The sequence below is a fragment of the Uranotaenia lowii genome, chromosome 2 (assembly GCF_029784155.1).
Source record: "Uranotaenia lowii strain MFRU-FL chromosome 2, ASM2978415v1, whole genome shotgun sequence".
In the NCBI taxonomy this organism is placed as follows: domain Eukaryota; kingdom Metazoa; phylum Arthropoda; class Insecta; order Diptera; family Culicidae; genus Uranotaenia; species Uranotaenia lowii.
Window position 1 is genome coordinate 372657177 of NC_073692.1, and position 27514 is coordinate 372684690.

A 27514-nucleotide genomic window follows, 5' to 3' on the forward strand; every position below is an offset into this window, starting at 1 on the left:
AAAGCTATACTCACAAAGCCTAGTCCATAAAGTATGGAAGGGATAATCCAGCCATGAAGAAAACGAAAAAGGGAGTCGCGATGAGCTAAGCTGGTTTTGTTGGTGATAATACGAAGCATGTTAATTTTGTTGGTTGAGCTCTTCCGGATTTTATTGAGGTGACATTTAAAGTTAAGCTTGTCATCAATCCAAATGCCCAGCAGACAGATTGAGTGTACGAGAGGAGTGGATAGGTTCTGCATGATTAGTGGGGGAAGCTTTTTTAATTTTCTTCGGTTGGGGCCAAGGTGTAGCAGGTTTGATTTGGTTGGGGAGAAACGGAAGCCAACTGTGTGTTCCCATTTTTCGACTAGAGTAACGGCATGTTGTAGCCTTCTTCGGGCTATTTTGGCAAAGGCAGAAGAAGATATTAAAAGAATATCATCTGCATAGATCAACATTTTAATGTTGTTGGGAATGTTTTGGGAAAGGGAATTAATTGCGATGAGGAAGAGGGTGGGTGCAATGGATTATCGATGTGGCTTGGCTCTCTGAGAGCCTGAATTGGAATTCTACTGTCGTCAGCTTCAGAATACAAGTTTTTTCTAGGGTACAACCAAGGACGATTGTAGGCAGCTTTTAGACAGCGGTTCTGAGCTGCTTGAAGTTTCTTTAAGTGAGTATTTGTTGCGGCACCCCAAATGAATACTAGATACTTCCTTGAGGAAACCCTACTTTTAAGGGTTGAATACTGCTTCTTACTCCGTTGATGGATACAAACTTACTTCTACCAGTTAGAAAACTTCTCATCAGTTCCAGAGGTTTCCCGTGTATGCCATAATATGCAAGCTTTTCAAGCAAGATTTCATGGTTTATGGCGTCAAACGCCTTTTCAAGTCTAGGAAAATCGATGAGAAAAAACATAATCGTTAAAGGGAGTATAAGATCGATTCTCCAAGGAAGGCAATTTAGAGTAGGTACCTAAATTGATAAAAAAAAACATCGTATACCTACCTAGCATTGGAAATTACTTTTTTACCAAATGATAATTCAAGGGACTCGAAAAATTATCACTTCTAAAAGGCGTCTTCAACTTAGGTTGATAAAATGTTAGACAAAGTTTTATCTCTTCTAATTTTTTTCCTCAGGACTTACCAACAACAGTCTAATAATAACATCGCGTGATTTGCCTCCATTTCATATCAGCACGTCTGCCAACCTTCAACTGATTTTAAATCTTCGACTTAAGATAACGGACACCCGCCGCCGCCGTCGATATTAATCTACCTTATCAGCAGTGGTGCTGCTAGCGCTTCCTAGTGGATCAGCTTCTTGCGGATTTTCTTGCTGCGGATTAGGCTCCCGCTCCAGCGAGCCCCCGGCAACGTTCATCTCTCCGATCTGCTTGATGACGGATTCGATTTTGTCCGGCAGCAGGTGTTCGATTGGTTGCAGAATTTTCTTCTGCCGGAAGTAGGTGATACCGTGCTTCTGGAGCGTCAGTACGTTGATCCCCAGGTGATTGCTAATAGTAACTGGGGGGAAAATGAAATGAACGCATCGCTGAAGGTAGGGAATGAGGTCATACGCAAAGCAGGAGCATAGTCTCATGAAACACTCCCGCTCGGATGCGCTGAATGCCTGCTGTTCCTGGCGGTAGAAGGATAGGATGTTTCGGCTCACTGTTTCGAGGGATGACTCCAGAACTTCGGTCACGGTTGAAGCGAGGGCTATTGGAGCGCATAAACGAAGCTCGTTGAAAACTGTCAGCACTTCGTTACAGTATACTGCAAGCGGCGTGAAGTCCAGTAGGCTTTCTGGAGGATGGTTGCTGTTTTCAGAACTATCGGATTGTTTGTTCCGTTTCACACCGGCAGAAATTTTATTGATGAGGGTATAACGTTCGATTTCCTGTTCAAACTGTCTGGTTACTTTCATAATTGTATTTTGAAAGTTTTGCGAAATAACTCGCACAAAAACAGGTGCAATCAAAGATCGGAAATCAACACCAACTCTGCTGAAGGAGAGTCCGAAGTACATACATTGACCGAGAATTGTGTCGTACGAGTTGATTTCATTGGAGGCCAAATCCTTTTCCAGCGTGTTGATGAAGTCAACGATCTGATCATGGAGCCAGCTGTGGAAAATTTTACCACCATCAATGCTGTTGTGGTCCGATGGAATGCTCGACAGGCTCGAGGAAGTTTCTTCATCCTCCGGAAAGATGGCCCGATATTGGGTTATTATGTTGAACAGATGAACGCGCGTCGCCTCGATGGTTTTGATCAAATGAACATTTGCTACAAGAGGAGGTCAAATTAGGATTGATTATATTGTTTGAACTCAAATATGAAAATTACCATCATCTTGCGGTATTTTCCGAAGCAATTCTTTAAACCAGGAAGTTCGAATTTGAAGGAACTTAAGCTTTAGCTCAGGAGTCGTGAAAGCCTGCATTCGGCGCAGATAACCGACAACCTGAAGGCATTTGGGCAGCTGCAGATCGGTTCTCAGTTGAGATAGAAGCTGGACCAGCATGGTATGCCAAGCTGCCTCCACCGATTGTTGAATGTTCTAATAAAAATAATTAAACTCAGAATTAACAAATGATAAAAAATTAAGGTACACCGGGGTAAGTGTGGACGGGTTTTCGTATAGTTCCACTTTAAAAAATCGTTAAAAAATCAGCAGTGGAGCAATTTTGAAAAATTGACGAGCTCGATAGAACAAAGCGAAAAAAGTTATCACGTAAATCGTTATGGACGGCTGGTGTCTTCACTTACCTCGCTTTATGGGGTAAATGTGGACGGTAGATTTTCCCTTTGATTTCTCAGGAAATTTTCAAAAAAATTGTGTTTTCTTGGTTGAATACGTTACTTTATTGCTCGAACCGTCCAAAATTTTGAAAAAAGTTCATGATAGTATAATTATAGTGTGTAATTTATGTTACGACACACGAGACCCGATTTTATCAAAAACACAGAACAAATAAGTATTTTACTCAAATTTTCATGATCCGAATGCTAAATTTTTTTTTTTTTTTTTTTGTTTATGGGTTTATGAGCGCCTGGCTGACCCGGAAAGGAAAAACAGAACGGGGGACAGAAGAGGAAAATTTTAAACGAGAGTAGAATAGCTTAGAAAAGGATAGCGGCAACAGAGCCCGAGGGTTCTGAAGCACCAGTTTAGGGAAGCGTTAAGATAGTGCTCGACGGACTAGGACGGTTGGTGGGCCCCATATGAACTTCGAGTTAACCCAACCTCCAATTCAACCGAGCAATAGCAGTATGGTATCAAATAATATGATATCATATGCTAACGCCTCGATATCATTGTCAGAAGGGTTCACTATCTTACCGTAGTTGAATTTTCTCTACCTGTCACCTAACCTTACTCGTTTCCATAAATTTGGATTCTTGCTAGTTTGATTTAAAAATAATCATAGATTTGCTAAGTAAAAGATATATTCAAGTGATTGATTTTACGCGACTCATAACGTCGCGATAACTAGGATATCATAAAAAAAGAATCTAGAAAAGGTGTCTCTTAAACTCATCAAACAATGAACTGTAAGCATAAACAGCTATATTGGTATCGTCCACTTATCAACGGAACAAGAAAAAACAGTGCTGTTAATTAAAACCTCATCACTAATTGTGGACAACTACTCTAACAAACTATAATACTCAATCTACACGATAGGGGTTCAATTCTAATAAACCGTGTGCCTGTTTTTCAATGCCCGAAATGAAATCTACTCATTCTTGCTTATCGAAATCATATTTTCTATTATAAACTTCGATTTATGAATTTCAATCCTAACCGAAAAATGTATAAATCTACCAAAAGTAAATAAATAAATAAAAACAAATGTCGAAAGTGTATTACAAAATGAAATATCATATTTTTCAAAACAGCATTCCCGTCCAATGAGCCTCTAGCTCTTGTAAAATGCTTGATTTAAGAATAAGCCAACGAAATTCATAAACCGCAAATGCACACTTTCTAGAGCATTGGGGAGGCGAATGCCATTACCTATACCTAACCTAGCAATACTTGAAACATCCTAATTCTATGAAACTAAACTAGCTAACTAACTTACCAAACAGATTATGCCCTATTGAAAAGTATCACTTTATGACAACAAATTGTGATATTTTCACTGCAAAATTTTTCCATTGTTCAACGGAAGGGAGGGCAAGTGTTTCAACTCCCATTCATCTTATCAGCATGGATCATGAAAAATTGGGACACCATTGAACCTACCGCTAATTTAATGAAAATAAAGGTGTCCATCGCGCCTTCTAATTTGAGTCATATTATGATCCATACTTGACAAGATGTGTGCAACGACCCTCTCAGGACAATGATAGTAAACCATCATTATCACAAGCATGCACACCGCCGCCGTGACCCATGGGAACCCAGGGTACGGATGATCCGAATGCTAAATATAGCTAAATAATACAACTCATAAAGGATGAAGGACAGAAAATTGAAAAAATGTGTAAACATCAAGTCTTTTTAAAGCCGTCCACACTTACCCCAGGTAGGGGTTGGAGACAAAATTTTAGTTTTTTGTAAATAAACTCTTTTTTCTTAATTTTTTACCGCCGTTTCTTTTCCTAACTGGTTGTTTGGAATGTAAGGATTGTTTCAATGTAGAGTTTTTCATCGAGAGCCAGCTAGTTTAGAAGAAATTTGCAATTGAAAAAGATGCACATCAACTCGACATCGTAGTTGAAAATAGAAAATTCCGAAAAAGTCGCTGTAAACATCCGTTATTGTCTGAATCGTATCTTTTTCACAGTTATTGGATAGATTACTGTAGTGTCTAAAGAATTATAATCGTGTATTGAAAAGATAACGTGTCTGATTTAGTACACGACGCACGAAGGTGATGATCTACGATGCGTAAATAAACCAGCCGAAGCCAAAGAGCGGGTCTCTTTGGATTAGGCTTTAAAGCTAACAACACGTCTTCTAATTTACAGTGTCGAGAAAGCAAAAACACAAAAGTTGGCGACGAGGATGGGATTGTGAAGTGTCGTGCTAAGTGGAACGAGTAATACCGGTTAAAGGACCGGAGGAACCAGTGTATCGGTCAACTAGGACACAGTTGTACTTCCTAATCGCATACGCTTTTTGGCGACAGCGATCGGTCCGTTGGCAAAGGTCGGGACACAACGGAAGTTTAGTTTGAACCCCGGAAAATACCTAATCGTACAATCCTCAACAGTTGCGATATTTTCGGCGACGATTCTCGCTGAAATTGTCCCGGCTTTGGAATTACGGTAATCCTCGGCGACGATTATCGCTGAAGGTAGATAAGAAGTTCTGGTAAGCGACCATTTTAATTTTTTTTACCATTTCCGGTTTATTAGTCGGTTTTCGACATTTAAATATCGTGTTGGTGAGCGTTGGCCATTTTGGCTGTGGTAATATAATTATCGCGTTATTTGAAATTTAAATTGAAAGAAAAGCAAATCCATGGCTACACAAACTTTCATGGCCACCATGGAGCCCTACAGAAAGGGAACTTCTTTCTCAGATTGGGTGGAACGCCTTGGCTATTTTTTTATGGTCAATAATATTCATGGTGAGAATAGAAAGGCCCACCTAATAACCTTGAGTGGCCAAGCGGTGTTCACCCAGCTGAAACTTTTGTTTCCCAATGGAACTTTAGAAAATGCCTCTTACGAGGAATTGGTAGGAAAACTAAAAACTAGGTACGACAAGGTTCCATCGCTCCGGGTTCAACGCTATCAATTTACCCACAGGGTGCAACAACCGGGAGAGTCTCTTGAGGATTTTCTCCTGTCGCTTAAGATGCAAGCCTCTTTTTGCAACTTAAGCGATAATGAGCTTATGTTGGACCGTATGGTGGGTGGAGTCAGGGACGAGAATTTAAAAATAAGGTTGTTAAACGAACCGGATCTAACTGTTGAGAAGGCAGAGAATATTATTCTCACCTGGGAAATGGCAGCAAATAGTATGGCCTTGATGGCACCTGCTGTTTCTAATAACTACGCTCAAGTGGGTGCAGTTAGGCGACCGATTAAGGAGCGTTTAGGTTATAAACCGTACAACCGAGAACATTACAGGCGTCATCAAGCTGAGGACCACAATTATAGCAAGTCCAGAGGAGGTTTCGGTTCTAACAAGAACAAGAAGAAGAAGCCAAACTATTCGACAATCATTTGCGATTTTTGTGGTGTGAAAGGACACCCGGTGCGGAAATGTTTCAAAATGAAGAACATGCGAAGGGAGGCGGTAAATTTTGTTGATTCTGGAAAAATGAACAGCTGCGAAAAATATCTTTCAGAATTGATGCAAAAAGTACGGACCAAGGATTCGGATTCGGAGACAGATTCGGATTCAGGTGAAATGAGTTGCATGCATCTTTCTACTATTTTTAATATTTCTGATCCATGTGTTGTGAACGTTACTATAGAGAACCAAACCTTTCAAATGGAAGTGGATTGTGGTTCATCCGTGACAGTTATGGGGCTTTATCAATATTCTTCATTTTTCAGCAAAAAACTAAAAAAATGTGACAAGACATTACTTGTTGTTAATGGTTCAAAATTGAAAATTGCTGGTGAAGTTAAAGTTTTGGTAAATTTTAAAGGTTTAGAAGCTAAATTAAAATTAATCATTCTACAAAGTGAACACAAGTTTACACCTTTACTGGGTCGGGATTGGTTGGACATTTTTTTTGCTGATTGGCGTAAATACTTTTCATCGTTTTCCGAGCTAAACAAAATATTAGATCAATCACCTGAAACTATTATTGCTGAGGTGAAGAAGACTTATTCTAACGTTTTTAAAAAAGATTTCTCTACACCTATACTAGGTTTTGAAGCTGATTTGGTTTTAAAAACAAATGACCCAATTTTCAAAAAGGCGTATGAAGTGCCTTATAGACTAAGAGATCAGGTCATTGATTATCTTGATAAGTTAGAAAAAGAAAAAGTTATTACTCCAATAAAAACGAGTGAATGGGCATCACCAATTGTTATAGTCATAAAGAAAGATAACAATATTAGACTGGTAATTGATTGTAAAGTTTCAATCAATAAAGTTATAATTGCAAATACTTACCCACTCCCAATCGCTCAAGATCTTTTTGCTAAGCTAGCGGGTTGCAAAGTGTTTTGCGCTTTAGACTTAGAAGGCGCTTATACACAATTATCCTTATCCAAAAAGTCTAGACAATTCATGGTTATCAACACTATTAAAGGACTTTATACTTATAACAGATTACCCCAAGGGGCTTCCTCTTCAGCGTCTATTTTTCAGCAAATAATGGACCGTATTTTGGAAGGAATAGAAAATGTTCATGCCTATTTGGATGATGTTTTAATTGCCGGAAAAAGTATGGAAGAATGTAAAAATAAGCTTTTCTTGGTTTTGGACAAGCTTTCTAAAGCTAATATAAAAGTTAACTGGGAAAAGTGTAAATTTTTTGTCTCAGAATTGCCCTATCTTGGTCACATTATAAGTGAAATGGGACTTAAACCTTGTCCTGATAAAATTGCTACAATTCAAAATGCAAAAACTCCAAAAAACATAACAGAACTCAAATCGTTCCTAGGTTTGATAAACTATTATAACAAATTCATACCCCATTTGTCTTCAAAGTTATATTATTTATACAATTTACTCAAATCCAATGTTAAATTTGTGTGGGACGATAAATGCACGGAAGCTTTTGAAAATTCAAAAAAATCTTTGATCAAAGCTAAATTTTTAGAATTTTATGACCCAAACAAACCGATTGTTATTGTATCTGATGCATCAGGATATGGATTGGGGGGAGTTATGGCACATTTTATTGATGGTGTTGAAAAACCCATTAATTTCGCATCTTTTTCATTAAATGATGCTCAGAAACGCTACCCTATCTTGCATTTAGAGGCTTTAGCTTTGGTAAGCACTGTAAAAAAATTTCACAAATATTTATATGGGAAAAAGTTTCAGATTTTCACGGACCATAAACCTTTGGTTGGAATTTTTGGAAAAGAAGGAAAAAATTCAATCTTTGTAACCAGACTTCAGCGTTTTGTGTTGGAATTATCAATATATGACTTCGATATTCAGTACAGACCTTCTTCAAAAATGGGTAATGCGGATTTCTGTTCACGTTTTCCACTAGAAGAATATGTTCCTAAGGAAATTGACTACGAGTTTATTAGAAGCATAAATTTTTCTGACGATTTTCCTCTTGATTATATCCAAATTGCTAAAGCTACACAGGAAGATATTTTTTTACAAACTATCTTAGCATATTTGCAAAAAGGATGGCCTGAAAGAATTGATAAAAATCTTATGAATATTTATGCGAACCAACGTGATTTGGAATTAGTTGATGGATGTTTACTCTATCAGGACAAAGTGGTAATTCCACAACAAATGCAAAGAAAGGTTTTAAAACTTTTACATGCCAATCATTCCGGAATAGTGAAGATGAAGCAATTGGCAAGGCGATCCGTATTCTGGTTTGGAATAAATGCTGACATTGAGAGGTTCATAAATGATTGTGATACGTGTGCAAGCAGATTACCAATACCAAAACAAAAAGTTATAACAAAGTGGTCCCCTGCTTCAAGACCTTTCAGCAGGATTCACATTGATTTTTTTTATTTTTCGCATCACACATTTTTGCTAACTGTAGATAGTTTCACGAAATGGTTGGAAATCAGCTGGATGAAAAAAGGGACGGATACACCAAAAGTCCTTAAAAAATTAATTGAAATTTTTTCTAGATTCGGGTTACCAGATATTATAGTTTCGGATGGAGGACCACCTTTTAATTCACATAATTTTACCGAATTTTTAGAAAGGCAAGGTATCAAGGTAATGAAAAGTCCTCCATATCACCCAAATAGTAACGGCCAGGCCGAAAGGCTAGTCAGAACCACTAAGGATGTTTTAAAAAAATATTTATTGGATCCTGAATTTTCACACTATGATTTAGAAGACCAAATTAATTTATTTTTAATTAATTATAGAAATACATTGACAAGTGATGGTTTTTGTCCATCTGAAAAGATGTTTAATTTCAAACCTAAAACATTATTAGATTTGATAAACCCAAAGAAGCATTCCATTACCAATACTGATCCGCAGGCTAATAATTACAAGGAATATTATAAAGAAAGATACTATGTCAAGAAAAACGATCCTATTGACGATCTATTTGAAGGAGACGAAATATGGTTTCAAAACCACAATCCACATAATCCAGCTAGATGGGTTAAAGTCAGTTTCGTAAAACGTATTTCTTTATATACTTTCCAGATATGGTCTGGAAAAGGGCTAGTGTTGGCACACCGGGATCAGCTGAGGGTGCCGAAGGGTGCTAGGATGCACCAGCCTAACACTGTCATCACAAAAACACACGGTTCTCCTGAACACAATGGACAACAAATCTCGGTGGACGAATCGGAGGAAGAATTTCTCGGTTTTCCCGACGAAGAGGACCAAATGGTGGATGTTCGCCCGGTGGAAAAGAAGGCTCGAAAAAGGAAGTACGACGACTCGGCGGCAATGGCTACTGAGATAAAAGAACTTAGGCGCTCAAAACGCAGGAAGAAGCCTTCTGAAACCGGAGAGTTTATTTATTGGAGATGATAGTGTATTGATTTTTTTTAATTACTTTTCTTTAACTATAAGTTAGCCTATTTGAATTATATAATGAAATTTCCAAAACGTTAATATTAGTAATACAAAGCTTTTAAAGAGGCAAGAATTGTAGTGTCTAAAGAATTATAATCGTGTATTGAAAAGATAACGTGTCTGATTTAGTACACGACGCACGAAGGTGATGATCTACGATGCGTAAATAAACCAGCCGAAGCCAAAGAGCGGGTCTCTTTGGATTAGGCTTTAAAGCTAACAACACGTCTTCTAATTTACAGTGTCGAGAAAGCAAAAACACAAAAATTACAAGTAAATTGAACATTCTGCATCAAAAGTTTGAAAAAATAGTGCACAGTATTGTTTTTATAGCCATCGTCCACACTTACCCCGCGTCCACACTTACCCCGGTGTACCTTAATAAAAAAAAATTAAAAAGACAAAATATTTTTCTTTCCTTGTTGAATCGATACTCACCGCAATGATCGGAATATTTCCATGCTTGGAGCCAATCCGCTGCACGTAGGCAGCCAGCTCTAGTGCTTCCTCGTACTTCCCCTCTCGGATGCAGGTTTCCATCAGCTGGGGAAGTTCCAGAATTTCCAGCAACTCGGCATTGCGGGTGAGCGTGAGAGAATTTAGCCGCCGGGCGCTATTGATGTTGCTCGAATTGGCCAAAAATCGCTGACAGGTGGCCGTGAAATCAGGCAACTTGTCCGATAAACTCTGCACCCGGTGCTCGGTTTCTACAAACTTCTGATAGATCTCCCGGGAACACTCGGCCGTGGCGATGAACGTCTGATAGTTGTTGATGGCCAGATCCTGGGTGTGCTCGATGTTCTGCTTACTTTCCTCCTGAAGGCGGGCCTTTTCCTTCTTCAGCTCGTCCACCTTCAGGGATCCGAGTTTGAACATGTATTCTGCCACATCCGGTGCAGTTTCGCTTGTCAGCAGTTCTGAAATGAAGGGCACACATTATTTGCGGTGATTTTACAAAGGAAGCACGCGGAACAAACCTTCATGTTGATTGGCAAACACTAATTTCAGCACTTTTTCGTTCTCGTAGTCCATTTTTGCGAAAAACCCCGAGATTTCTGTAGGTTTTGTTTACGTTTTGCTCTGTGATGTGTCACAAAAGTTCCAGTCCAGCTGCAGCCTCTCATGAGAGGCGATTTGTTTGTGTTGGTTTGGTATCGAAAACATCGTGCCTGCGGAGAGCTTTTTACAAACTCTTACAAAGCTTTCGCCAAAAGCTTCGAAGTCAGGGTTGCAGAATGCACGATATTGATATTTGTTTTTATATTTGCCCATTAATTTCAAAAGACCACAAAAAAATATTTCCGCAATCAACAAAGTTTTTGTACACGGTTTTCCCAATAAGGGCGGTATCTGAGAGATAATATTCCTTTTCTATAGAAAAAACTAAGCAATTCTTGAAATTATGAGGAGCTTGTCTTTGAGGTTCGAAAAGTGAGACCTGAGCCATAAAACCTTAAAAATTGAGACCTAATAAGGGGCCGTTCAGATACGACGTGGACAATTTAGTGGGGAGGGGAGTATGGAAATGTCCACGCATGTTCACGGGGAGGGGGTAGGGGCTTGGGTAATGTCTACGGTTTTCGTACATGGTTTTTCCAATCAAGACGGTGTCTGAGAGAAAATATTCATTCTCAATGGAAAACACTAAGCAATTTTTGAAGTAATGAGGAGCTTAGCTTTGAGGCTCGAAAAGTGAGACCTGAGCCATGAAACCTTAAAAAAAGACATGAGGTATGAAAATATGTTTTGAGATCGGAGACATGAGAACTAAGAGGGCATGAAAAATAGGACTTTAGACATGGAACATGAGTCCAGAGTCTCAAAACCAGCGGTGTGTAGACTCGCTTCGGATAGAATCATTCAGCTGATTTTTTCCGAGTTTAACTTGTTATGTGCAGATTGATTTTATCTTCGTTCCAATCATGACGCGATTGCACACAAAACGAAGAGAACAGTTCCGAATTGATGTTTTCCATGCCTCGCAGGAATAAAATCACACCAACGAAACAACAGAACGAAGCTTACCGTACACGAATGCTCACGAGCGATCGTTGCCCGACGGACCGAGTTAACATTCCTCGCACCCTTCTCTCGCTCGTTTCCCGTTCCCTTGTATCTATCAATTTTAGCCACGCCCCCATGCGTTGTCCGATTGATGTGTTCGGCTGCCGAACGAAAACGATTTGTTTTTTAATTCGCAGAACTGTTCGTTTGCTTCGCTGATGTTTCCCCCGATTGCTGTTTACTCCTGCCGAGTTTACCCGAAGCTTACTTCCTGATGCTTTCCGAGTTGAAATTTAGATAGCATCATTGCAGATCGAGTTTAACGAAATAAAATCGTTCTGCAAAGAAGGGCAAAGTGCGAGTATGTAGACTCGCGATTTTAACATCTCTGCTCAAAACATGAAACTTGAGAGCTGACGTAAGAGACCTAAGACTCGAGACATGTAAACTGAAACTTGAGTTCTGAGACATGAAACACGAGTCTTAGACCTGAGACATGAAAAATAGGACGTTATATCCGAGACTTGAGATCTTGGGACTTGAGATATGAAGAATGATGTAAGCAAAGAGCAGTAAGACGTCAGCACAGGGAAGTGAGAAGAAGATAAAAAATGAGAAGTTAGAAATGAAAAACTTGCCCTCGGTAGTTGAACTTAAAATTTTACCAGGCACAGCACAAATTCGAGTCAGTAAGTGATGTGATATCTGCAATAGGAATGGAACACTGTAAACTCAAATTTTAATATATTTATCATTTGTTTTATTCCGACAGTACGATTATACCTGTTTGATTTTCCATTTATCATCAATATATTAACACAAACATTGTTTGCCATTGTATTTAGAGTTACAAATGCCTGTGCCACAGCATCGGCAGTATGTAAGTAAGAAGTACACCATACTCCAACTTTCTAACTTATCATGAGGGCGTTTTGCACATTGGATGAATTTTTTTCTCGTATAAATTGTCTAGAAACCACAAAATCTCCGTCATGTTTTATTCTTACCCTCTACGGTAAGTTAGCTACCAAGTAAAACATAAAAAATAATGGGTCGAAACTTGCAAATTCACTGCTGCTTGGGAACAACGTGTTCGCAGTCTGTGCCAATTTCAAGAGTGGTCACTTTAGATAAAACTTTCGATAAATTGGTTGTGTAAATTCACTACAAACACCCTGTTTTTTTCGCGTGCCCCGTTGCTTTTTTCCTAATGTAATACAGATCTATGAGGGGTTCGTTTCCTAAAAAGATTTGTGAATTTTTCTTATAATCATTTCTACAATTTCCGAACAATTGGTTTTGTGGTTCAGTAAATAAAACAGATTTACTTATGTCAATTTTTGTAATGGGGAAATGTCGATTTGTGCAGCGCGATTTATTTAAAAAAAGTAAATTAGTACCTATAACAAAACAAGTATGGAAGATTTACATTCGTGTTTCAAATTTTACTTCATGAAGAGTGATGTTAGAAAAAGTAGATTTATGTAGGTAGTGTAATATACACGATAGTTTGCTGATTACATAGATTAGCTAATAAATTGCGTAAAAGTCTTTTATAAAGATTATTTTCTTGCCGGTCAAACACAACATCGATGCATAGCTTTACTACTTTCTGTTTGGGAGAGTTAAAGTTGGATAGTTTTTCTGATTTATTTTTTTAGATAAATATCGTTTGCAATATCGGAATGAATCAGTATCATACAGATAAGAAAACTCACAGACACAAATTGTTTACTTGTTTTTGTTCAAATGCACGACTGATAATATTTGTATAATTTTCCGGGAGGGGTTCATATCCAGTTTGTTGAAACCAATTTGCGTTTTAATATCTGTGGTCCATCGAGACAGTTTTTTTTATATTTATTATTAACTAACCTTCAAAGATCAACACCTACCTTAGGAGCTATCATCTTGATTTGCACTAACATTATCTAAAATAACTGGATTTGTTTTGTTTTTTCTCCATAATATTACCACAACGTTTTTTAAACATGTTTGCTAACTTTTATACTCAGACTTTAAAAGACCCAATAGAGACAAAATTAGGTACAAATTTGCACTTTTTGTTGGCCTGATTTGTGTAAACATATTTTTGTTTTATTTGTTATCAGAATTTTATCAATTCGGCTTACTATATCACTGTGCATTGGATTCGTATTTTATTCGAACTTACTTGACTATTAAACACCATTTTTTTCCTCTTCACTTATCTCAAATTATTATAACTTTAGAGAACAGAGAAAAAAGAAACACTGGTGACTGACACGACGACACAAAATGTAATACCTTTTAAGTTGATTTTGTCATTTTGTTACACAATATGGTTCAATAAACTATGTAATAAAGAGCATCGCTCAGCTGCTCCTCTACTTCTGGTTCGAGTATCTTCGTTTTATCATTGTCATCTTTTCCGTTTCGGGGTTTTCCTTCTATCGTCATCGGTATCAGAGATCCGGTTCAACGAACGATGCCGGAAAGAGACCGGTCTTGCCGGTTCGCTGATGTGTTCCCTTGTACCAGCCGTTGTCTCGCTTTTTGTGCACCAGTACGATGTCCCCTATTCGTAGCTCCAGCTCATACTCACTGTTCGGTGGATACGGGACGATACATTTGAACCTAAAAGAAACCAAAGAAGTTTGTTATTCTGAAATTTTGATAATGCCATTTAAAATAATTAAAAGCTACTGAACCTTCACCCGAAAACTATCGAACCATAAGGTCATAACATTTTTCAATCGCTTCATTTCACGAAATACTTGCGTACTTTAAATCACCTCTTTATCGAGGTCTTGGCAGCAGTATAAACTGTTGAACCCTCAAAGCTTCGTTCAAGACAATCATCAAATGGGAAGTTACTGAGAAATCCTTCAAAAAGGATGTCCGTTCAAGAAACAACTATTACACAATTTTGCGAAACCACACCTTTAAACTGCTGTAAATGAAGCCTCTCTTTCTTCCGCTTTAAAGAGTACTTTTTCCCGTGATTTTCATCCTTTTGGATGATTCATCTTTGAACTTTGAACAGTTCTATTTTCCAAAATACTAAAATCAATGTTTCAGAATAATATTATTTTTACATGAAACAAAAATGTTGTAAGAACTATAATAGAAAGTTTTAGAAACTATAAAAAGAAGGTTCAAATCTCACCGTTCCCTAACGGCGTGCGACTTGGACGAGGACTTCGAGGAAGGCGTCCCCCCACTGTTGGTGGCCGCTCCTGCTCCTCCCCCGCTCATGTGCGAGATAATGGCCGAAGCGTCCAGGCTGTGCGACTTGCGGTGGTATGCTTGGGTCGTCGTTTTCGGCGGGGCTGTCGCCTCGGAACTGGAGTGACCACCGCAAGCCGCTGTTGCCGAGGCTGGAGCTTCGTGAGATTTCTGTTGCTGCGATCCACCGGAGTGCTTCGACGACGAACTCCGGCCAGCAGATTCGTGTTTTAAACTGGGAAAGGAGAATTTTTTGCTTAAGTAGGTAATTCTACTTGAAAGGTCTAGTAAGGGCTCTACTCACCCATGCATCGATGGTCGTTCTTTGTGCGGTTTCACTCGCTGGGAGCCATACATGTAAGGAACATTTTCGCGACCTTGGGCCAAATGAAGATCTATAGGGAGATTTTGAAGAAGTTGACTGGGACAAGAACCGGATCTGTTTGAACGAAGAAAAAATACAGTTAAAAATCGAAAGCTCACTCATTTATCCAGAGAACTCACCGAACATGAACCGGATTGATGATCTGTTGAAGATTCGGTTTCACCGTGGTTGGCAGACCATCTTCGAACGCAGGATTATCGCTAGAATAGGCGGGATTACTTGTTCCACCTTCCTTCGCCGTTGGCGATTTGGAACGCTTGATGTTGGTCAGCCGTTTCATCAAACTGACTGCCGACGAATCTTTCTTTTCCTTGTTGCTACTCGTCGCCGATGGTTCTCCATTGGTAGGCGTACCTCCGGACGTCCCCACAGAACCGGAATTTTTCTCACCACCAGATTTTCTTCCGAACAGCGACTCGATATAGTTGCCGGATTGGTTCGCTGTTTGCTGTTTGGAGCCACCACTACAAGTGGCACCGGTATCCCTCGGGGGTAAGGCAGGCAATGTGACTTGGTTGTTAGCTAGGTTGTTGGTAATGTTGGACGGATTGTTGAGTGATGGTGGTTGTAGTTGTTGCTGGTGAGGGAGGACACCGGCGGTGGCGACAGCAGTTCCGGTTGTTGATGTTGCCGTGGCTGATTGGGTTGAAGCACCGAGTAGATTGCGATGCTCATTGCGACCTTTATATACGGTCACGTAGTTGCCGGGGAAAACTCCGACCTTCTGCTGCCGGTTGGCTCCTTTGAACCAGCCATCCTGGCATCGTTCGGTGACGTAGTAGATGGCTAAAAAATACGTTACATTTTATTAAGTTAATTGGGTTTCATTGAATTAGAGCGTAGGAATTTCCAAGATAAAATAAGAAGATCGCAACACTAGTCATAATTGTTTTGCTAGGATGCAGAAGTGGTTATTCTCTCTTCTCAAAACTTTCATTGGATTGCTAGGACGTAGCCGGCATCGTTATTGATGTTTAAAGAAAGAGCATCTGTTTGGTAATGAAAATAAGTCTAATTTTTTGCGCATCTCTAGTGAAATGTCAAAGCATGAGCAGAGTTACTCACGAACTCACCACTCACCAATTTACCGTCTCTCTCATGCTCAGTTTGGGAGAGACGTAAACAAAAAGCATAATTGGGATTGGGCCTGCTGAAAAGAATAAAGCCTGCTCTTTACTCCTACACAGATTTCCATAAGAATGACAGCTAATCGGAGTGAAATTGGAGTGAAGGCTATTTCTCTCTCTGTTTAACACACGAGAAATCGTATACCGGGACTGCGAGCGCGCCCATCGCCCATTGAATACAGTCAGTTTCCTACCTATGAAGCAGTGTCGACGCGTTTCTACCAATCGATCCGAAACTCCAAGTCCAGGCAAAATAAAACCTTCCCTCACAATCGGAAACGGGAATAAAGTATTACCGAAGTGAAGTGTTACCGATCCCCTTCCAGTGATAAGTGTTATACCGTCCACAAAGTTGAATTTGAGGGTTGATCTAGAATAGTACCAGTTTTGGAAATTGTCAATGTGCAGCCAATACAAGGTTCCATTCTTTTGACCTCTGAACAAAACTGATGGCCTCAAAAAAGCAAGTCGATGTGAGCCATAATGGTGTTTCAAGTCTAAAGCGTTGTACTTCGTAAATTGCAGCTCCCAGCAGTTTTAAGAAAAAAAAAACCGGTCAATTATCAACGTTTATCTTCATACCGTTTGCATCAAGCCTATGGTCTTTTAGCTCTTGGCAACAGATCTGCAAATCTTGTAGGTTTACGACACAGAGAACTTCGTTGAATGCGGGCGTCGGATGCATCCTTTAACTTGCGCCGGTCTGAATTTCACCTTGGGCCTCGTATAGGTCCAGCCAGGCCTGTGTTAGGTCACCGAAACGAATAGGCAGGAAATTATCGAAGACTACGACGTTTGCAGCGTACTCTTCCCCTTGAATTGGGAACCAAAAGACGACAAAAATATTAAATAGTGGCGAGTATAATTGAAATTTTGATACTAACGAATCCAAAGAGGCCGAGGTAATAGCAACCGAAAAAAGCAAAGCACTAATAGATGTTGAGATTCTGAATGAATTCGTCAAATTTGCCTCGAGATTTGCAAAAGCTGGGCTAAGCTCAGAACCAGACGCTTGTTAAGTCAGACGTCGAGTTCCAACGAGGCGAAGGGAACGATGCGATCATTTAAAAATCTCACGCTGGCTGATTTGGGCGAATACGTCGTAGCAGTCAAAATGACCCGTGCAGGTCATTCTGAATCTCATCCGTCGTAAAGTAAACTCTCAGGGTAACTATAAAGCACACTGACATTGAAAGTTTTCTGGACAATCTAAGTTAAAAGGATCCGCATAACAGCGAAACACAAAGGGCGCTGCTTGGAACAGTGAAAGTGAGATACTTAGTAGGGCATGAATGAGAGAAAATAAATTTTATCCCCACGTGTTTCGAAAGACGATTAAATAAAATCACAAACTTCATGTGGTATCCTGATGGAAGATAATCCCAAATCAAAGTAAGCCATGAGCGGCAAGAGCAAGGTAAACGAGAGTATAAATATTGGGATCTCTCTAGAGCAAAAGTCAGTATTACTCAGCAGCGTTGCCAACCTTCCAGATTTTACTGGAATCTTCCAGATTTTTATGTGTCATCCAGAAATACAGACCTCATGTTGTCTGGTCCAGACTTTTCATAAATTATCCAGATTTGTCCAGAAATTTCTATAAGTTCAACGTTTTAGTTAAAAAATGCTATTAAAATCCAATTGCTCATAACCGCAAGACTGAATTTACTGTGAAGCAGAATACAGAAGTTATTTTGACAGCTGAATGGGTTAAAGCTTTCGGTTGTTCAAGCTTTCGTTCACACAAACTTCGACATTGATTATTTTCAAGGAATGAGTTAGACTACTACAATATTGCGATTTGACGACCAAAAAAAAAAGGTCATCACCTACAAAGATAGCCATCCAGACTTTTCCAGACATTTTTTTCAAAATCTTCCAGACTTTTCTGGAAAACAGTTGGCATCCCTGCTAGTCAGTATAAGTAAGACAGGCAAACACGTAGGATCAAGGATATTACAGGTAGGGGAAAAGTTCATATAACGCCCCATGTGGCTAATACGCGCCACCCTTGTTTTGAAGAATCTGAAGCATTTTAAGCCTGCAAAATATTAGCAATTTGATCTAAATGCTGTGATTGGTCATGGCAAGTATGAATTTTTCCTTAAAATGCTCCTGTGTCGTGATAATTTCACAATTTAGGTTTTTCTTCATTTCGATCTAAATTTTAAAACACTTCCAATAAGGTGTCAACAAGCAGAGAAAACCGAATAAGACAATATTTTCTGACACATCGATAGAGGAGAATCTAAACTACGATTTAATGCTAAAAAATTATACCGAACTCGCTATGGTATGCTTTTTATGGGTATGTTTTATCACGGCCCATGCGCTCGTTATAACGCGCCAATCGTAGTAGGCTGAAAATAGCATTATTTTTTCAAAAAGGCCAATTTTCATTGAAAATGAACAGAAAGTCTAAAACCTTATTTTGAACGTTATTTCAGCCCAAAAAGTCTACTTTTATTTTTTTTTTTTAATTTTGATTAGTCCATTTTGATTTTATTTTCATTCAAAGTGTCTGTAAGTATTGGTGTGTTTTCGGTCTTCGGCTGCTTTCGGGTGTGTTCGGCTGCTAGGCGCGTATTGAACACACGGCGGCGCGTATTTGCAACACAGTTTGTTCTGTGGCTTTGAATAAGGTTTTAAAAAATCAAGTTTTTGAAGCAACTATAGCTATTTGAGTAATACCGTGGACGCGGGTGGGGGCTCATTTATATCTGCACCTCTATATAAATGAGTTTACCTTGTCGTATGAGAAATTTATATTCTGATAGTAAAATATCACAATGTAACTCTCATAAGTACCAACGGATCACTACATGAGCTTTAGTGAAACGGAAAACAACGGTGCTGGTTCCACGGCTTTAAACCAACGCCCACCCATAAGCTCAATGGTCCGATCAGCAATGATTGTTTGACCTGTTTATTATTCTACGTGATAAACCTTTTTAATGATATTTTATATTTCAGGACAATATAAGATTCTATTCCTACAGAGACGGATTTGTAAAACATCTACCAAGAAGTTCAAGCATTCCTAACTTGAAAGTGTAGGTAAAGCGGTATCAAAATTGTACCTCTCAAGTAAGTTATTTTGTTTTTCTTGCTCTCCATCAAGATCGGCTTTATTATTATGGGCTTGGTTATGTACAGATTATTGATTTTTTTACTAATGATGTTGTTCGTTTCAGATACACACTATTACACATCGTAACAAAAATACTCAGCCCACAGTGGCTATTATTTGTCTGTTACATTACACAACGCAGCATCACACATCGTAACAACAAACTCAGCCCACAGTGGCTTTTATTGTTTGTTACATTACACATCACAGCATTACACATCGTAACCTCAGCCCACAGTGGCTTTTATTGTTTGTTACATTACACATCACAGCGTTACATATCGTGACTACAAAACTCAGCCCACAGTGGCTATTATTGTTTGTTACATTACACAACACAGCATTACACATCGTAACAACAGACCTCAGCCCACAGTGGCTATTATTTGTCTGTTACATTACGCATCACAGCAATACACATCGTAACAACAAACCTCAGCCCACAGTGGCTATTATTTGTCTGTTACATTACACATCACAGCAATACACATCGTAACAACAAACCTCAGCCCACAGCGGCTATTATTTGTCTGTTACATCACGCATCACAGCAATACACATCGTAACAACAAACCTCAGCCCACAGTGGCTATTATTTGTCTGTTACATCACACAACACAGCGTTACATATCGTAGCATCTAAACTGCAACACATTTACACATTTACATAATGAATAGTAAAACCCTAACTTTGCTCGTAATACAGCTCCCTGACCTTCTAATTTATCAGGGAGCAACCAGTGTTCAATTGAGTGCCAGTGCTTAGTCCCTCTGGTGTATTACCGTCTCGTCCAACTCCTTCCCAATTCATGTACCTAGCTTTCCCCCGCGGTGAGAAGTTTTAGCCTCAAAAGGGCTCTGTGATTTCTCACAAGCTGCCGCATAAAAAAAAAAAAAAAAAAAAAACTATAGCTATTTGAGTAATAAAAAATCATAGGCATTTGTAGAAAACAATTTTCTTCAACGATTGCACCCATTTTTAACACAATTTGTACGTGGAATACATAGAAAATCAGCGATTCGCTTAGGTGGCGCATAATAGGGCATGTTCCCCTACCTAAGCTGCCGCTCATAGCAAGTCCGTCCCATTTGCGTTTTTGTTGAAATGAGAAAAACGGCATTGAAAAATCGTAAAAAGTCCAAAGTAATCAACAGAATCTGTCACTGCAACGACTAATGAAAGATTTTCGCTTTATAAGAATTATAATTTTGTTTTGATTCGTTGGAAAATCTTTTGCTGGGCTCTTATGGCAATGGGACCGACATGCGATGATTTATGCCATATGGGACCGACTTGCGATCATTCGTTCAATGGGACAAAATCACTTGAGGTTGTTTTCAATGTTCATCAGAACAAAGTGTTGAAAACAAAGTTTTCCCTTGAAACTACAGATAAATTTGAAGTGATTCCAGCAATAAACTGAAAAATGATGAAAATGCAAATGGGACGGACTTGCTATGAGCGGCAGTAAAAATTCAGTAGAGCAGCAATCTCGAGCAAAACCAAGGGCGCGGAATCTTTACGAACGGATTCTGGACATCATCAAAAGGTGCATCTTAATGGATGACGAAACCTACGTCAAACAGGATTCAGGAACACTTCTCGGGCCACGATTCTACACGAAATCGACGGACGAGGAGGTGGATGATGCCGACTGTACGATTGCGATGGAAAAATTTGGATAGAAGGTTCTAGTATGGCAAACTATTTATACCTGTGGTCTGCGGTCAAATATTTTCTTCGTCAAAGGTACAATAAATGCTCAAGTTTACGAAGATGAATGCTTGGAAAAGAGATTGCTGCCCTCTAGAAAAAGCATCAGTATCCCCCTTTCTTCTGGCCGGATTTTGCATCTGCTCATTACGCCAAGACTGTACTGCCGGACAAGGATCTATTCCTGATTTCAAATTTTGTATCAGACGACGGAAAAAAGGGTTCGTGCATATAAACTTATAAATGTTTCAGAAATAATTTCGTTATTATGCATACGAACAAGACGAATATTCTTCGGAATCAACAGTGGAAGTTCAACCAGCCAGCCAGGAGTCAATGCAATGGAAGGATATTACACTTCATAATGACAGTGAATACATTTTTTTCTTTCGTCATTCACTACACAGTCATTCAATCCACAAAGTCGTGACGTTAACAAACATTCTATCAAGTCAATAGGATTTTTCATGATTGGATGTACTTTCTATACTACCAGACAATTAAAAAATTTTTCTTCCGAACTTTTAGCAATGCCGTCTGGACGTTTGCGAAATCAACTCAATATGACTACCCTGCCCCTGCACGGTTAGGCGTGTCCGAATGATAAAACGCCTCTAAAAGCGACGATTTTAATTGGTCGGCTTAATACTTTCTTTATAGACTACGACCTGGAAGAAAAATAATGGAGATCCCCGGCATGCAATGTTTGTAGGGGATAAAAACGCCCAGGCGTTAAAATCCCAAAAAATCATGCGTTGTGTGCAATTTCAACTCTATCATGATCTCCGAAATTAGATGAGTGAGTTTTTCAAAAGTTCACAGTCACTAGTAAAAAAATCGAGTGATATTTTTTCGACACTCAGTCACTCAGTCACAGATTACTATTTTGACTGATTGGGCGCAATGATGGAAACGTCAAACGTAGAAATTGAAAGGAAAATTATTTCACTTTCATCCAAGCATGTCAACAGTCTTGAGCACTGGCCGCGAATCCTCGTGAAGATCCTGAAGAAAGAAGATCTGCCTGTGATAGCGTTGATCTGTACGGCCCTCAACAAAGTAGTCTGCAAAGTGATCCTGAACAGGATCCAGGAGAAAATCGACGCTACACTCCGACGGCAACAAGCTGCACTCAGCCGAAATAAAAACGTTAAATTCACCTAGATTTTCACGTAGGCGCTCTCTACGTGAATTTTTGCTCGACTTACTTGAATCACTTAAAAGCTAATACAAATTCACTTGATCCGTACGTGAAATTCATATGGCTGATCGCTGTCAAAACGAAGACACATTCGATTTACGTGAAAATCGAGTGATCCGCCAAGTACAAAGGGATTTGGTGCATTCTATGTGACGTTCACGTAGCTCTGGATAACTTATTCACATAAAATCTATGTGACAGAATACACTACTCAAGATGGCGCGGATCCAACAGTTGGTGCTATCAGAAAGACAAATTCTAGATGATGGAGAAGCCGATTTTTCTTAAGTAGTTGAAGATAAGTTGTGAATTCGTTATTTATATTTTTTGTTATTTTTCAGAATTCGGAATTGGGGCAGCTAGGACGACCAGGCAATTATTATGGAGGAAACCCAAATGCCGTCTTCGATGCGATATTATATGTTAGGTATGTGAAAAAAAGTGTACAAAGTTTCAATTGAAAATAAAAAGTGCATCATGTATTAGAAAAATTAAATGTCCTGCAAAATCAACACATTTTTTTATTTATAAGATCCGAAAAAACCAACTACGTTTATATTTCAATAAAAGCTACGTGAATCGCATGTAGCAGAACGCATCCCTTTTCACATTCGACCTACGTTATTTTCACATACAACTCATATGAAAATTACGTGAATTCCGCTTGCTGCGCCAGCTCCGTTTGCTACCTGAAATTCACGTAGGTTTCATTTCACGTGATTTTCATGGTGGCAAAAATCCATGTACATTTTCACGTAGCGTTCATGTGAAGAATTTTTTCGGTGTGGATTCCGATCCGGACGATCATGTCTGAACCTACGAATCACACTGGAACAAATCAACTAATTCCAGCACTCTCTTCTGCTGGTGTTCGTTGATTTCGAAAAAGCATTCGACCGACTTAACCATGAAAACATCTGGGCGGCTTTAAGGCGACGAGGAGTCCCAGAGGAACTAATCCATCTCATCGAAGCACAATACGAGGCATTTTCGTGCAAGGTCTTGCACGATGGTGTCTTGTCCGAACCAATACCGGTAACTGTTGGAGTGAGACAGGGATGTATCTTATCACCGCTACTCTTTCTAATCGTAATGGAGATTCTGACTGGATCGATCGACTGTGCAACGAACCGAGGACTGCCGTGGAATCCTTCAACAGCGGAGCAACTGAACGACCTTGACCTGGCTGACGATATTGTTTTGCTCGCCTAAACACAACCGGATAAGCAGAGCAAACTCGACGACCTCACCGAAAGTTCCAAGGCAGCAGGTCTCAAAGTCAATATCGGAAAGACCAAGTCGATGGAGATCAACACAGGAAATCCTTCCAATTTCATGGTAGCTGGGCAACAGGTCGAGAAAGTGGAGTGCTTCCAGTATTTTGATAGCCGGATAACGCTTGATGGTGGTACTAAGAAAGACATCGAAACCCGGATCAGAAAGGCCCGATTTCCATTTGCGAGTCTCTGGAACATCTGACGCTCACGTCAGATATCTCTACGAACGAAAATTTGAATCTTTAACACGTCAAATCCGTATTGTTGTACGGATGCGAAACGTGGTACATATATGTGGTAACGATGCGAAAACTGCAAGTATTTGTAAACCGCTGCCTGCGGAATATCATCCGCGCTTGGTGGCCTGGCAACTGGATCTCAAATGAAGAACTACACCGCCGGTGTCATCAAAAAGCGCTAGAAATAGTGATTCGGGGACGTAAGTGGAGATGGATTGGGCACACGTTGCGAAGAGATGAGAACGAGATTTGCAGAGAGGCGCAAGATTGGAATCCAGGAGGACATCGAAGAACAGGCAGACCCAGAAACTCGTGGCGGCGAAGCCTAACCGCCGAAACCCGAACTGTCGACGAGAATCTTGACTGGGACCAAGTAAAGACGCTGGCTCCGGATCGTCAACAGTGGAGGTCTTTTACCATGGCCCTATGTACCGGAGGATCGGCGCGGGAACATTAGGTAAGTAAGTTTGAGGCCTAGCAGTACAATCTCGAACGTAGAGCTATATCGCCGGTACTATAAAAGGACTAGAACTCGAGATTCGGGAATTGGAGATGGATTGAGTACACGCTGCATTTGTTCATGCGTTTAAGGTAACGTGATCCGCACCATTTGACGATGTATTTTGACATGGGATTTGAAGAACTATTACTTTTATTGCCAGTTAGCTACTCTGGCTGGATGTCCACAATATTCCATTTAATACGACGAATTAGAGGCTAAAATTTTCAAAGCATAATCTCAGCATGAGTAAAATTTTGCTCACGTTTTTAGTTTAATATTTCTTTGTTCAATTGCTCAATTGCTGCCAGACGTGCTGAGAACAGTAGCGTCCATTGCCAGGGGGCTCAATCGAGCCTTTTGGTGTGGGGGAGTGTCGTGGGTCGCTACAATAAAAAAAATGAACTTACATCCTTTTTTGAGCTCCAGTTCGTCCGGCTTCTGCGGTTTGTAGGGATACAGGGCGATGTAGGTGGCGGGCAGGTGAGGATGCTGATGGTACAGCTGACTAGCTGATTTTCCGGATTTACCATGGAAGTTTCCGGCGGCAGAAGGAGGTGGTGGTTGGGATTCGTTAGCTGCAGCAGGTGAAGCTGCAGCTGCACTTGAGTTACTACTGCTAGCATTGACTGCTGGTTGGGACTGTGATTGCAACTCGGAATCGGGCGTGCTGAGTATCTCATGGCTGTGTCTAAGAGAAAGATGATTTACGATTTAATTTGAGAAATCTTTAAAATAAAGAATTTTATTTCTTATACCTGTTGGGTTGAAGAAGCGAACCGCCTACGGCAGCACTCGGACCGCTAGAGCTCGCTAGAAAACTGGTCAATGAGTGTCGTTTCTCTTTCGGATCCTTGCTTCCAGGTCCGGAAGCTGGAGTGGCTGTTGTGGCTGCCGCTGCAGCGGTAAGAAACTGGGACGTTGGACTACTGGGAGCCGTACTAGATGTCGAACTGGTTGTACTGTTAGACGTATTGGGACTAGTCGTTACACTAGAGCTTGTCGTCGTATCGCTGCCGTTCAAATCAAAGGGCGTCGGCGGAACAGTTCGGTTGTTCGAATTGTTAGCTAGCAATCTATAAGAGAAATACTTTAGAATATTTTCCGAAAAACTATCAAAATAAACCTACTGTTTCAAAGCAGAATCCATCAACTGCTTTCCGAGGAAATTCATCTCGACGAAGGAAATCGGAAAGATTCCGATTTTATCCCCGATACGACCCTCGGCCCAGTTCTGATCGACCCGTCGCAGCACGTGGATCAGGGCGCCCTTCTTGAACGTCAGACAACCTTCCTCGTCGTTCGGGCCCATGCTGAAATCGAACAGAGCTTTGCACTGGGGGTATGGCAGCGGAATTACGACCTGCAGGTGGTTCAACGGGACGGCACCTTCCTTGCCGTTCACCTCACCGATGCACCAGTTGTGGTCGATCTTTTTCTTGAGGATCACGATGTCACCCTTTTTAAAGCTGATGTCACTGAGTAAAAAAAATGAAAATATGAATCAGTATAATTAATTTTCCATTAAGATTTTTCAATTATCAAGTACCAGATTTTGAATGGACTATTAGCATTCACTCCGAGTATAAATGACATTCGTGTCATTTACAGGATGTAAGATGCAGAATGGTTAAAATAAGGAACATGTCAGCCAACAACTAGGCAGCGTACCCAGCAAGTAAGTATTTTTTTTGCGTCGATCCAGTCTAGCTAGCCCAACCTAGTTTACATTCTACGCGTCTAGGTTAATTTATGAACCTACCTGGTTTCACTGGAGGCGAAGTCGTAGAATGCTTTCGCGTGTGGGATTTTCGACAGATCCAGTGCATTGTTGCCACCGGTTGCAATAATCCGCCCCACGGTTGCATGTTGACCTTGCGGTTGCTGTTGTTGTGGATTCTGGATTCCACCGACGCCTCCACTTCCACCATGTTGCTGCTGCTGCTGTTGGTAGTGGGGGTGGTTTTTGGCATGTTGCAATTGCGGCGGCTGCTGCTGCTGTTGTTGTTGTTGTTGTTGGTGTTGTTGCTGTTGCAGGAGTAGTAATTGATGTTGCTGTTGCAGCTGAGAAGAACCTTGGAAAGCTATGCTTGGATGGTTCTGATGATGGTGGAGGTGCTGGAGATTGAAGATGTTTGCAGCTCCTCCGATTCCTCCTGTAACACCACCCCCACCTACTCCTCCGACTCCCGTCCGAGCGGCTTTGTTGATGTTTGTGTTTTGGTTATTCAGCTCAGCTGTTTTCATGCCTGGATGCGCCACCACCGGACAGCGAGCATCGGGGGTTTTTTGTAGATGACGAACACGCATGGAAAGATAACAAACGGATTCAGGGGGATAAAGACGAGTTACGGTCACGGTTCGATAAGCTGGCCACAAGTTATATATTTTTAATTTAATATTTACTAAGTTATGAGGTAAATTGTATCTAATAAATTGGAGAAATTATGATAATAGAATCTACTCAGACTCACCTTCCAAAATCCGCATCAGCAGCACGTTCGGCGGTAGTTCGTCGATTTTGACGTCTACCAGCACCCGACACTCGGGGCATCGTAGCTCCTGGTGGCTGGCCACAATTTCCTGCAAAGCAAATAGAAAGAAAAGATTTTTATTTTATTTTTGGATGTAAAAATATTTTTTACCATGTATTAATTTTTTTTGCATATTTGCTAGAACAAAATGCTATAGCTATAGGTACAAACATGAGCACCGTTTTCCAGAAAAAGTTTAAAAGAAGATAAATAAGATGAAAAGACTAATCACCGTAGTGTATGTTTGTTATTTTAATTTATCGGCCTTATCGATGAAAAGTGATGTTTTTTTTAGTAGGGACATCTTTTTTTCTTTTTTTTTGTCTTTATTTAAGAGGTTTTCAGCCACAGGCTGGTTCATCTCATGGTTTGAAGTAGGGCCATCTTAAGATTATATAATTTTAAATTACTGGAATTTTTTTTATTTTTTTTTGCCACAGATCGAGTTTAAAAATCAGTTCATTTGAAATTTTTGTTAATTTTCATAGAAATCGTAACATATTTAGGTTTTATAAAGTGCAATTTGAAGTTTTCTAG

The 27514-nt window shown here is 39.9% G+C and overlaps 2 protein-coding genes across 5 annotated transcripts in view; both read right to left on the minus strand.

Moving 5' to 3' along the window:
* Positions 1 to 1109: 1109 nt before the first annotated feature.
* Positions 1110 to 10771, minus strand: LOC129744071 (conserved oligomeric Golgi complex subunit 8-like). Its single transcript, XM_055736419.1, has 4 exons — positions 10638 to 10771; positions 10099 to 10577; positions 2340 to 2553; positions 1110 to 2279 (listed from the first exon to the last, which is right to left on the minus strand). Exons 1-4 carry the CDS (start codon positions 10690 to 10692, stop codon positions 1258 to 1260), a joined length of 1770 nt encoding a protein of 589 aa, XP_055592394.1. The 5' UTR covers positions 10693 to 10771; the 3' UTR covers positions 1110 to 1257.
* A 1662-nt stretch (positions 10772 to 12433) lies between these two features.
* LOC129744090 (E3 ubiquitin-protein ligase SH3RF1-like) overlaps positions 12434 to 27514 on the minus strand; it is a 61084-nt gene continuing 46003 nt past the window's right edge. For all 4 annotated transcript variants that reach the window (XM_055736454.1, XM_055736453.1, XM_055736455.1 and 1 more), the window contains exons 3-11: positions 26918 to 27026; positions 26206 to 26692; positions 25574 to 25921; positions 25202 to 25519; positions 24854 to 25134; positions 15376 to 16042; positions 15176 to 15310; positions 14813 to 15106; positions 12434 to 14280 (exon numbers count right to left, since the gene is read on the minus strand). In XM_055736454.1, coding sequence (XP_055592429.1) covers positions 14109 to 14280; positions 14813 to 15106; positions 15176 to 15310; positions 15376 to 16042; positions 24854 to 25134; positions 25202 to 25519; positions 25574 to 25921; positions 26206 to 26692; positions 26918 to 27026 — 2811 coding nt within the window. In that variant the 3' untranslated portion in view covers positions 12434 to 14108. The remainder of the gene's footprint in view (positions 14281 to 14812; positions 15107 to 15175; positions 15311 to 15375; positions 16043 to 24853; positions 25135 to 25201; positions 25520 to 25573; positions 25922 to 26205; positions 26693 to 26917; positions 27027 to 27514) is intronic.